General features: G+C 39.9%; 1 protein-coding gene across 1 annotated transcript in view; it reads left to right on the top strand.

The window, feature by feature from the left end:
- Positions 1-2054: 2054 nt before the first annotated feature.
- PEMT (phosphatidylethanolamine N-methyltransferase) overlaps positions 2055-11596 on the top strand; it is a 1144274-nt gene continuing 1134732 nt past the window's right edge. The window contains exon 1 of the mRNA XM_044088934.1: positions 2055-2197. Coding sequence (XP_043944869.1) covers positions 2055-2197 — 143 coding nt within the window. The remainder of the gene's footprint in view (positions 2198-11596) is intronic.

The following is an 11596-nucleotide window of genomic DNA, read 5'->3' as shown; positions in this document are numbered from 1 at the left end:
TGCATCCTACATGAACTCAGGCAGGAACTTGGAGCACTGTTAGGCACCCTATTCAACTAAAACCTGAGTACTGGCTTCTTCCCAGCTGAGTGGATGACAGCCACTGTCATCCCTTTGCACAAAAGTGTAAGTCCACAGATCCAGGAAATTATAGACTCATCAGCCTAACTATACTGATCTGCAAGGCCATGGAATGGATTATCATGGATGTCATTAACAAGGACACTGGGAACCTCCAGACACTCGATCCCGCATGGTTTGGTTTCGTGGAGGTTATGTCTGTTAGATTTGGTTGACGTACTTTGAGACATTCACCAAGGCCATGGACATGGGGAAGATGGTGCACAGCGCCTACCTTGACCTGGCCACAGCCTTCATTACTATTCCCCATCCAGGCATAATAGATAAACTCTCTCAACTATGGATCAATCCATAATTTACCAGATGGGGAGCAAACTGGCTCACTGATAGAACCCACCTAGTCAACATAGGGGAAGCCACTTCAAGCAGTAGACTCTTAATGAGCAGTGTACCCAAGGGATTGGTCTTGGGGCTGCTGCAGTTTGGGAATATACTTTTCTGAGGTGCAGGCCAAAACCAGTGGGATATGGCTGACCAAGTTTGCAGATGACTGCACGCTGGGTGTTGTCATCAATTTCCTTAGTGATGTGGATATCCTCCAAGAGGGTCTCACACAAACAAATGACTGGTGCCAGAAACATGGTCTCAAACTGAATGCCAAAAAATGCATCATCATCCCCTTTGGGGAGAGTGACATTCCCACAAATTATCACATTGATAATAAGGTCCTAAGCACGCAATCATTCATGAGGGACTTGGGCACCCAGGTTGATAGCAAACTGACTTTTGACCACCATATTGCCTCCGTTGTACGGAAAACTTTCTACATGGCCCACCTCATTAGTAAGGGTATTTCATCCAGGGAAAAGGTGGTCATAACATCCCTGTATTCTTCCCTTATAAGACCCATTATTGAGTAGAGTGCCCCTTTCGGCATGTACCTCACAAAGCATATGCAGCAGTTGGAGAGACCACAGAGGTTTCTCACCAGGAAAATCCAGGGCTTCAAACATCTATCCTACACAGATAGGCTAAAGGCCCTGTCCCACTGCTCAATCTCCTATACAATCCTCAGAGGTGACCTCTGTCTGGCATACAAAGCAATCTCAGACCCCACCATGATGGGACTGGTGCATATCCGCAAGTCAAGTTCAACTCAAGTAACCCGCTTGCGTGACCTCATCCTGGTCTGTGATATCAATAGGACTTGTTGGCGGGACAGATTTGTGTCCCAGAGACTCCCCCCTGTGTGGAATTGACTCCCTCTCCACATCAAACAGAGTACCTCACTAACCCTTTTTAAGCATAACCTGGATAACTGGATGGGGAACAGAAAATACATCCCTGGGGTTCCACCTGTTTCCCTGCTGGACAGTGGCATAGGGTTCTGACTTGTTGGAACATAGGCGAAATTCTTGGCTAGGCTTGTAAGGGCCTCAGGGCCAATAGCCTAGTAACTTCCGATGATCATATGCATGGTATTTTTGAAGCTTTTTACTAGGTACAGCTAAAATCAACCTGAGTTCAGAGTCCTATCATTTTAAATTGTTGAGTGTATACAGAATTATATTTATTATTTATATATGTTAAAAACCAGGGAAATTAGACATTATGCTGCTAGTTTCCTTATATCACATGATTGTTTCTGAAATATAAGGTGTCCTGGATGTGAGTTGAGCTTATTGTGTATAATAACCTAGAAGACTTTACTTTGTTTGCATTGTAAAGTCTGCAAACATTAATGGACACTGTGAGCCACTAAATTAGAGTACAGATATGGTTTAGATTTGTCAAATAATGATAACTTTTAAAGCAAAATTCTCACGAAGCAGATCTGTTTATGTGGCTTGAAGTTGTTCTTTTAAATGATGCCCTTTATTTCTTAAAGAGCAAGTCTTCTCGTGGCTGTTTTTTGCACTTATTTCAGATGTCACAGAAATTACATTTTTGTAACAAAACAGCATTATTTAATAATGACAGATTTTTTTACTGTTATCCAGGCAGCAAGATTTGAACACAAAACTCGTTTTCTCACCAGACTTTGTCAGTCACCATACAATGGTTGTTACTTTCTTGGAACACTCATTATCCTTCTTAACATCTGCAGAAGCCACTGGTAAGGGCTAACATTTTACACTGCTTTGTTATGCAATTTATTCGATAAAATATGTAAGCTTGCTCAGTTTAGGATCCTGAAACATCAAATTGATAGGCAGAAATGGAAAAAAAAGATCATGATCTTATGTGCTTGTTATAGAAAGCCATTACAGCAATGCAGTTATACCTCGGTTCTTAAGTCAATGACCTACTGAGAAGCCCCTGTGCGTCATGAAGTATGGTATGTGGTAAATCATTAACACCTGTGTGGTGTGCAATGCCACACCTGTAGCAGCCTACACACAGCTTGCTTAAAATTATTAGATAAATAAATCTAAACATTTTGTAAACTGTACAAATAGCAATGTTTTCAGTAAGTAGTCTTTGGAATAATAACAGTCATTGCATTCATAGTCTTCTCATAAATACTGTAATTTATTATAATGCACACAAACCCGAAATTATATTCTTTGTTAAACTTGCACAGATTGTCATATCTTTGAAACTGTACTACCTAGACATATATTGATAGAACACATTTGTTAATCACAGTTTTTCACATGACTGCAAGAAATTTCTCTATAAGCGCATGTTTATTGAGATATTTACAGAAATATGAAAACATATGCATAATTGTATAATTAGAAGTCTAAATAACACTGAATATCTCTATAAAGATCTGCAACTTACAGTGCAAATATCAAAGACGGTTTTCTTCCAGAGCATCTAAAGTTTCACCTGATGTCATGCAGCACTTAGTAAGTCACGTCACTAGGTTTTTGAAGTATAAAGTACATAAGGAAATATTGTTTGTTTTCATAATTGCTGACAAACAGCTAGCGATATGTCAGATATATTGTTTTATAAATGAACACTGACAATGAATTTTCATGTCTCCTACCATGGCATTTCACACCATACCCCTCAAAAACATGTAGGGCTTTCATGTATAAAGCGTATGAATATAAATGTGGAAATATGAATAATAAGTGACTGATTTATTTCCCTGCTGTAGGACATCGTGGATTAACAGTCTTGGTGTCATTTTGTTAATAACTTGTTACACTTTCTAATACTGCTTGTTAGTTGCTAAGTACTCAGTTAAAGAAGCCAGGCCCAAAACAGGTGCAAATGATATAAGGGGCTGTGACAACCCTCCACCTGTGGGCCAGTAATCAAGGAGCCCAATCCTCACCACTGGCACCTGTGGGGAACGTTCACGGAGAGGATAACAGGTACACACGCAGTATCTCCAGATGCAGCTCTCTGCATCAAGCACAGTTTCCCTTAAGAGCACACGAGGACACAGTCAGTCCAGGACTGGTTTTTCCCTCTTTCTCCAGATCCTCAGTAAGATGCCCCCCACTGGCACAGCTATAAAGTTGAGATTTCAGCTGAGCATCCAAGCCAAGATCTTCGACACCTTCTCTGTCCAACCAGTGCTTTATGTCCCTGCCCAAGTAACTGACACACACACCTCTTTGAGATTTGATTTACACACAAACACACCTGGAAAAGGCTGGCACAGATTTACTAGCTATGCCCCTTTCTGCCCAAACAATAACATAGTTACCACTGCCACCAGACACTCCTGCCAGCTACTTTAAGGGCCTTACAAGGGTACCCAATATACTGAGTGAAATGAATATTAATACAAATGTTAGTTTGACCAAGACCAAGGCTAATAGGAGTGGCCCACACATTGTCACCAAATAAATATGCAAATACTCTCAAAACTTAAATATCTGTACAGAGATCAGCCACAATGAAATGTTTAAATGTATTTAATAATGAATAATAAAAGAACAGGACAATACTAAATATCTATTCACAGTAACATCAGAGTTCAAAATCACAAGAAATATTTAAAATAACATTTATGGACAGATGCAGACAAATGAAGTGAACCAATGTTTAAACTAAGCTTCTCTGTATTCTTGACAGTATCTAAGAGAATCACTGTTCCCTACTTACTTAATAGAGCAAGGCAGATGATGTGGTGAATGGTCCTTCTTTTTGTCAGGCCCAAGGCATGATACAGAATGGTCCGTCTCACTAAGAGACTTCTCAAAATAACATCTAAACTATTACTTCTGGGATAGTTTCCAGAATGACACCATTTCTGGTCATCTGAGGTCTAGTTTCCATACAAACCCACATTGCAGGAAGCTGGCAGGATTTAGCACCTACCTGTAAAAATATACACAAGGGCTATTGCTCAGATCTGTGGTAGGTGCTGGAAGTCATAAAACAATTCCATACCTCCACACTTGCAAAGTAGTAATTAGTTCACCCCAAAGACAATATAGAAGCTTCCTAGTACACACTTTGTGTCTCTGGGTGCATTGAAACCTGTGAGATAGCATCTTTATGGCCTAGCCCATAAAATGATTTAATTTCAGATATATTTTAAAGTTTGCTGGACTGAGGTTAACCTCCTGTCTTCCAGTTTTCTTTGTTAAAACATATACATTTAAACAGTTACAATAGTGCATGTACATTTCTGTTCTCTCCAGTAGGGCACACTGCATTTCAAACACAAGCACTTTACAAGTACCTTTTCAACACAAACATCTGTACAAATCAGTTTGCTATATACATGGCATAGAGTTACAATTGTAACACACGCATCCTGTATAAATCAGTTTGATATTTACAAATGACATATAATTATTTACAAAAGTCTAGCTAGCTCTGCTTGGCACCACCTCCCCCCAGCCACTTTGAAGACTCAAGATAGTTTTTTCAGGTGCCCCTTGAGAAACGTTGCTTGAGAGGAATGAGCCTATCTGGGGATCCATTACCCCATACCCTGTCTTGAGAGCCCATCTGCATTGACATTGTTAAACCCACTACAGTGTTGCACTGTCATATCATATACCTGCAACCATAGGCTCCACTATAGTAACTTGGGATTTTGCTGGCTGGCTCCCTGTAGCCATAGAGCCTCCTCAGACTCCTCCTGCTTCCTACTGTAAATACTCAGCACAAGGTCCTCTCTATCATGGTGAGGTTTCATCATGTTAACATGGTACAGTTTGTGCCACTGTCTCCAGCCTAGAAGTTCTACCATGTAGTTAACATCACTGAAATTCCTTACCACTTTGAAGGGTCCCTCCCAAGCTGCCTGCAGCTTACTGTGTCTGACAGGAATGAGACCCATAACCTGCTGCCCTACAGCATACTCTCTGGCTCAAGCATTCCTGTCATACCAGACCTTTTTCTGCTGTTGGGCTTCTGCCAGGTTCTCCTGGCCCAAGCCCATGAGTTTCTTGAGCCTTGTCCTGAGGTTTAGGACGTATGCCACAACAGACTCTTTGTGGGATTCACACTCACCCTCCCACTCATTGTGAGTCAAATCTAGAGGTCCCCTCATACTATGCTCATACAGCAACTCAAAGGGTGAAAAACCTATGTATTCCTAGGGCACCTCTATGTAAGCAAACAACAGATGGGGCAAATATTTGTCCCATTTCCACTTAAACTGTTCTGAAAATGCCCGTAGCATGGTCTTTAGTGTAGAGTTTAACCTCTCCACCAGACCATTAGTCTGGGGGTGGTAGGGGGTGGTTGTTAGATGCTTCACCCAACAGTCCTCCCATAGCCAAGCCAGCAAGTCTGACAAGAAATTGGCACCTCTGTCAGTCAGTATTTCTCTTGGGAAACCTACCCTGCTGAAAATTTCAAGCAAAGCATTTGCCACCTTCTCTGCCTTGATGGAGAAGCAGCAGCAGCATGGTTAAGGTTTACTATCATTTTGTCGATCGCAACTTGTGTGATTTTCATTTGTGTGAAAATGTTGCTTCGCACTATGTAAACACTAATACCACAATGTCGAATCGTACAATAGCGAATGCAATACAGCATTCTCCGTTGTAAGGTTCAACATTGTGGTACAGATTGTACTATAGTGGGGATTGGGAAATGTACACTTTCCCTCACTATAGTACGATTCCGGAGTTTGTATATTAACACACAGTAATATTGTTCCAGGAAGTGTGGCGACTCTTTGAAAATGTCGAAGTCGATATTTGCAGTCACCACACTTCGACTTTATCTCCATTCGTTCTTTTGATTTTCACAGTTGTGGTTTGACATAACTGCGATTCGCTGTTGTGTGATGCAGCTAATTGATAGTAAACCATGGTTTATTTGACCTTGGATATTTAGATGGTGGATTGCAATGCAATGCAATACATATGTGCTTTATTTGGGAGCGAGTTTGAAGTGAGTCAGCCTTATAGTGATCCAGCAAGGTAAAAGCTAATTTAAGTTTTTATGTTCACTCCAGTGTAGGGAACTGGCCTGAAATCTTGAGTTTTTTCTTATTTAACTTCATACTCCAGAAACAACCTTAGCCATCTGTCAGGTTAGTTACAGAACAAAGCAAATGTGCATTGCCTCCATATGTGTATGTGTGTGCGTGCATGCGTGTGTGCATGTGCATTTGTTGTTTGTTTATTTAAAAATTGGTAAGTGGACCATTTTCATGCCAGCCAAGGAGTGCAGACAGTAATAGAAAACTTTAAAGATAACACCTGAAATACACAGGGGTGAAATAGTTAACTGTAAGTGTTTTATGCATGAGGAGGCAAGCCCCAGAGCTTTTATATACCAAATGCATGGTTGCACCTACTTGACGAATGGAGAAATGCCCCCCAAAAAAAGAGTACCGCCACCACCAGCACACCTTTAGAAATCATACCGACAGTTATTTCCTATGGAAAACAGGGACTGGTGTTGTGTTCCTTGGAGTCTTGTGCTTGGAGCCACTGACACTCGTGGAATTTCACTTTGTGCACCTGTAGAAATAACAAAGTAAAGTAAAAGCCACAACAGTTCAATGGCTTACAAACCTAAAGTAAAAGCCACAACAGTTCAATGGCTTACAAACCTAAAGTAAAAGCCACAACAGTTCAATGGCTTACAAACCTTTTAAACAATTTTTATTAGAGATTTGAATGGTCCTGTCTGTTACACAGCATTTTGTTGGAGAAATCTTGTTCTTCTGTTGTTCTGAACAGACCAAGGTTTGTAAGCCATTGAGCTTTTGTTGCTTTTACTTCAGTTTGTGGTTTTGTTGCTTTTTTTAACTTGCGAAATAGCAAAATAGATATAACTGGTAATATATGACATACAAGTGTGTATATCTACACATTGCCTTGCCAGAATAGATGTCTCAAAAAGAGACATGGCTTTCAGTTACTTGCCTCAGTAGTCAAGAATAAAGCTGAAAATAATCCAAACCTAGACATAACAAGAGTGCTTTCATTGTATTATTGCTGTTTGATAAAATAAATGTATTTTTACTGACATACATTTGCCGTTAAATCGCACATTTTGAAAGGGTCAGTGCAAAACTAAGAAAGAAAATCAAGCACATCAACAGCAAATCAGGGAAAACAGGTTAGGGTGATGACCAGATGAGGTTCTGCTGTGTTTTCCTGTCAGCTTAGAGTGTTGAAACCTATCAAAGGCTTGTACTGGTCATTGGTTTTACTGAATATTTTATCCTTGCAGCTGCTGTTGCCCTCCTGGTATTGCAGTTAGAATGCAATGTGTTGATTTTAAAAAGGAGGAGGAGCACATAAGAAAAAATGAGATCAATGTGATATTCATACAATCACTTAATTCATCTGGTTGACAAAGGATGCTTGATGCTATAATTAACATACTTCAGCTAATTACTTGTGTAATAAATATGTCTGAAGGATCTTTCATTTAACTAGAACTTCATAATCCATCATATTTTCAGATGTGTCAGCGGCAGTGCATCTATTTGTATGTGTCTCTCTTGTTGCATTATCAAAGGCAGTTAGTGAGAAAGCTTGGTTATAAACAAATGGTGTTGTTTTTTGAGTTTATGTCCCTTTGATGAAATGTCACTGTTTTTTGTTTCAGTCATATATAGTAAATTATGAATGCACACAATTCAGACTTGTCTCCCTTTGTCCTGTGAAACACTGGAAAAAAGGCAGCAATTAAGTATTCTGAGTTTCTTGATGAGTGATTTTTAAAATCAGAATATTGACAATGAAAGAATACACTGTTTGAATTTGACGTGGTCTGCATTCAGTTGCTGGGATACTGGTCAGTATGTGATCTTCTGTTATCCCTTCCATCTGCTTTGACTAATGGGTAGTCCACCCTCATGGCTTATTTGAGCCAGCAACTTCTGAGCTAACAAACGAAGTCTAACTGTCAAGCTCTTTTCTTCTCCTGTAATGTACCTATGCTGTCATTTGCCACATTCAGCTTGAGATGTGCCGCTGGCACTTTTTAAAAAAATATTTAGATAAGTTTTCTTCAATTTGTTTTTGCTGATGTTTAGTCAGGATTTACTTAATTTCTACTTTATCTACCATTTCTGACTCTTCTTACTGAAAAAGTACCTCTACTTTCTCTTCCCTTACATCTGATTAGGTTGAGGCCTAATTTTCTCTTTTGTCTTTTTCTAATTTTTTTAATGTCGGTACTATAGTTTACACATACTGTGGTGTTATGGGCACATAGCGCTGTGCAGGAGACCTTTGTGACCACGTTTATCTCTGTTCACATATTTAGTGTTGCATTACATATAACTTTGTTTCCTCTTGTACTTATTTGTTTTTGACAGTGTTACATTATGGACAAGTCTTCTACCAAGTGTGGGTACAAGATTCCGACCCAGGCTGGACATGTTTGCAAAGTGTCTCTTGTGATAACTGCAAGGCTTCTGGGTAACAATTGCTACTCAAATGCCACAATAAACAAATCTGATGCTGGGTTCAAGACCAAAGAGAAGAGAAATGGAAAAGAAAAGGAAAGAGAGAAAGATGAGAAAAAGGCTAAGACAGAGAGAAAAGGAAAAGAAAACATGAAGCCCTCCAATAGCTTCTATGTCAAATGTACCAAGATCTTCACAACCCCGTTGAGGACATGGCTCTGATCTGTTTGGAGCTTCCATTACCTAAACCTTCTTCTGGTGCCTGATGGTACAAAGACCATTGTAATACCAGAGATGTTCCCCAAGAGGGGAGGCCTCAAACAGCTGATATGCAGAGATGAAGCTTTGTATTTTTCTCGGCTCATAACCCCCACCTCCTCACTCTAGTATACCAGGTCCATCTGAAATACTGTCGTCATCGATTGGGATCATATGGTATGAGCATTTGTCATGGCTGAAATAGACATGGATGTCATCCTATATCTCTCTCTTTCTAGGGTGGATTGGGTTGGCCCACAGACACCAGTTACTGCTGCTTCTTCTGTGGTACATGCCTTCATGCTGGTGAACTTGGAACCAATGGCAATTCCTCAGCATCTTCCCACGGTACTGATTGGATCCCATCCACTAGTGCTAAGGTTGTATCTGACCCATTCTGCGTGGATCCTGCGGGAGGAGTTTTCATTTTCAGAAGCTATTTCCAGGATGAGTGATGTATTTTTTGTGGGAACAGATGGGTATTCCCCCTAAACTGAGGAGATGCTATGAGATGTTGCAAGTGGATGTGTCACACACACCACCCATTTCTGCTATATTTCCAGCCTTGCGGGATATGTTAAAAGCTGCCTGTAATAACCCTGAGTGTCAAACGTCAGTCCCCAGAAAAGGCAGATAACAGTGGATATAAAAACTGTACACACCTCTGTTAAAATGCCAGGTTTTTGTGATATAAAAAAATTGGACCACAGTAAATCATTTAAAAACTTTTCCCACTTTAATTCAATTGAAGAACAAACAAATCCATTAGGGAAAAAATATAAAATATAAAAAGCAATACAGTAAGCTGGTTGCATAAGTGTGCACACCCTCAAACTAATACTTTGTTGAAGCACCTTTTGATTTAATTACAGCATTCAGTCTTCTTAGTTAGGAGTCTATCAGCATGGCACATCTTGACTTGGCAATACTTGCCCACTCTTCCTTGCAAAAGCACTCCAATCTGTCAGATTGTGAGGGCATTTCTTGCTCACAGCCCTCTTCAGGTCACCCCACAGATTTTCTATTGGATTTACGTTTGGGCTCTGGCTGGGCCATTCCAAAACTTTAATTTTCTTCTGGTGAAGCCATTCTTTTGTTGATTTGGATGTATGCTTGGGGTCATTGTTGTGTTCAAATGTGAAATTCCTCTTCATCTTCAGCTTTCTAGCAGATGCCTGAAGGTTTTGGGCCAAAAGTAACTGGTATTTGGAACTGTTCATAATTCCCTCCACCTTGACTAAAGCACCAGTTCCAGCTGAAGAAAAGCAACCCCAAAGCATGATACTGCCACCACAATGTTTCACCGTGGGGATGGTGTTCTTTTGGTAATGCAAAGTGTTGTTTTTGCACCAAACGTACCTTTTGGACTTGTGGACAAAAAGTTCAACCTTGGTCTCATCAGGCCATAATACACTTTCCTACATGCTTTTGGGAGACTTGATGTATTGTTTTGCAAATCATAGCCGAGCCTGGATGTTTTTCTCTCTAAGAAAAGACTTCCGTCTTGCAACCCTACCCCATAGTCCAGACATATGGAGAATACACGAGATTGTTGTCACATGTAATACACAACCAGTACTTGCCAGAAATTCCTGCAGCTCCTTCAGTGTTGCTGTAGGTCTCTTGACAGACTCCTTGACCAGTTTTTGTCTTGTCTTTTCATCAATTTTGGAGGGACGTCCAGTTCTTTGTAACATCACTATTTTCCCATAATTCTCCACTTTTTGATGTCTGTCTTCACTGTGTCCCATGGTATATCCAATGCTGTGGAATTTTTTTGTATCCTTCTCCTGGGTGATACCTTCCAACATTGAGATTCTTTTGATGCTTTGTAAGCTGTCTGTGAACCATGGCTTTTGCTGTAGCAGGAAACTGAGTAAATGTCAGGAAAATCCTACTAGGACAGTTGAACTTTATTTGGGGTTAATCAGAGTCTCTCTAATTGATGGCAGGTGTGTACCGAAGAAGACTGAATGTTGTAATTAAATCAAAAGGAGCTTCAACAAATTATTAGTTTAAGGGTGTGCACACTTATGCAACCAGCTTATTGTACGTTTTTTATTTTTTATATTTTTCCCCTAACAGATTTGTTTGTATTTCAATTGAATTGTACAGGTTATAGGTCACATTAAAGGTGTGAAATGTTTTGAAATGATTTATTGTGGTCTCATTTTTTTATATCAGAAAAACCTGGCATTTTATCAGGGGGTGTGTGCATTTTTATATCCACTGTAGATTTTATGAAATTCCTCAAGATATTTTCTCATCTTAAATTTAATCTAGCCCCCTTTTCGACATCCTCACCAGTTGGAACAGACTTTTAGTCAACACTAACTCATCTCCAGTGGATAAAGAAGGCTAGGTATTAGTCAGATTTAGTAAGAGTATTTTCTGATCTTTCACTTCTGCATACAAATTTCTTAACTGCCAGCACATATCTGGAAGTTTATTCTT

The sequence above is a fragment of the Protopterus annectens genome, chromosome 12.part0, assembly GCF_019279795.1.
Source record: "Protopterus annectens isolate FY-2018-M chromosome 12.part0, PAN1.0, whole genome shotgun sequence".
NCBI classification, from domain to species: Eukaryota; Metazoa; Chordata; order Ceratodontiformes; family Protopteridae; genus Protopterus; species Protopterus annectens.
The sequence above is the reverse complement of the archived record's forward strand: the minus strand, read 5'-3'. Positions and strand labels throughout refer to the sequence as shown.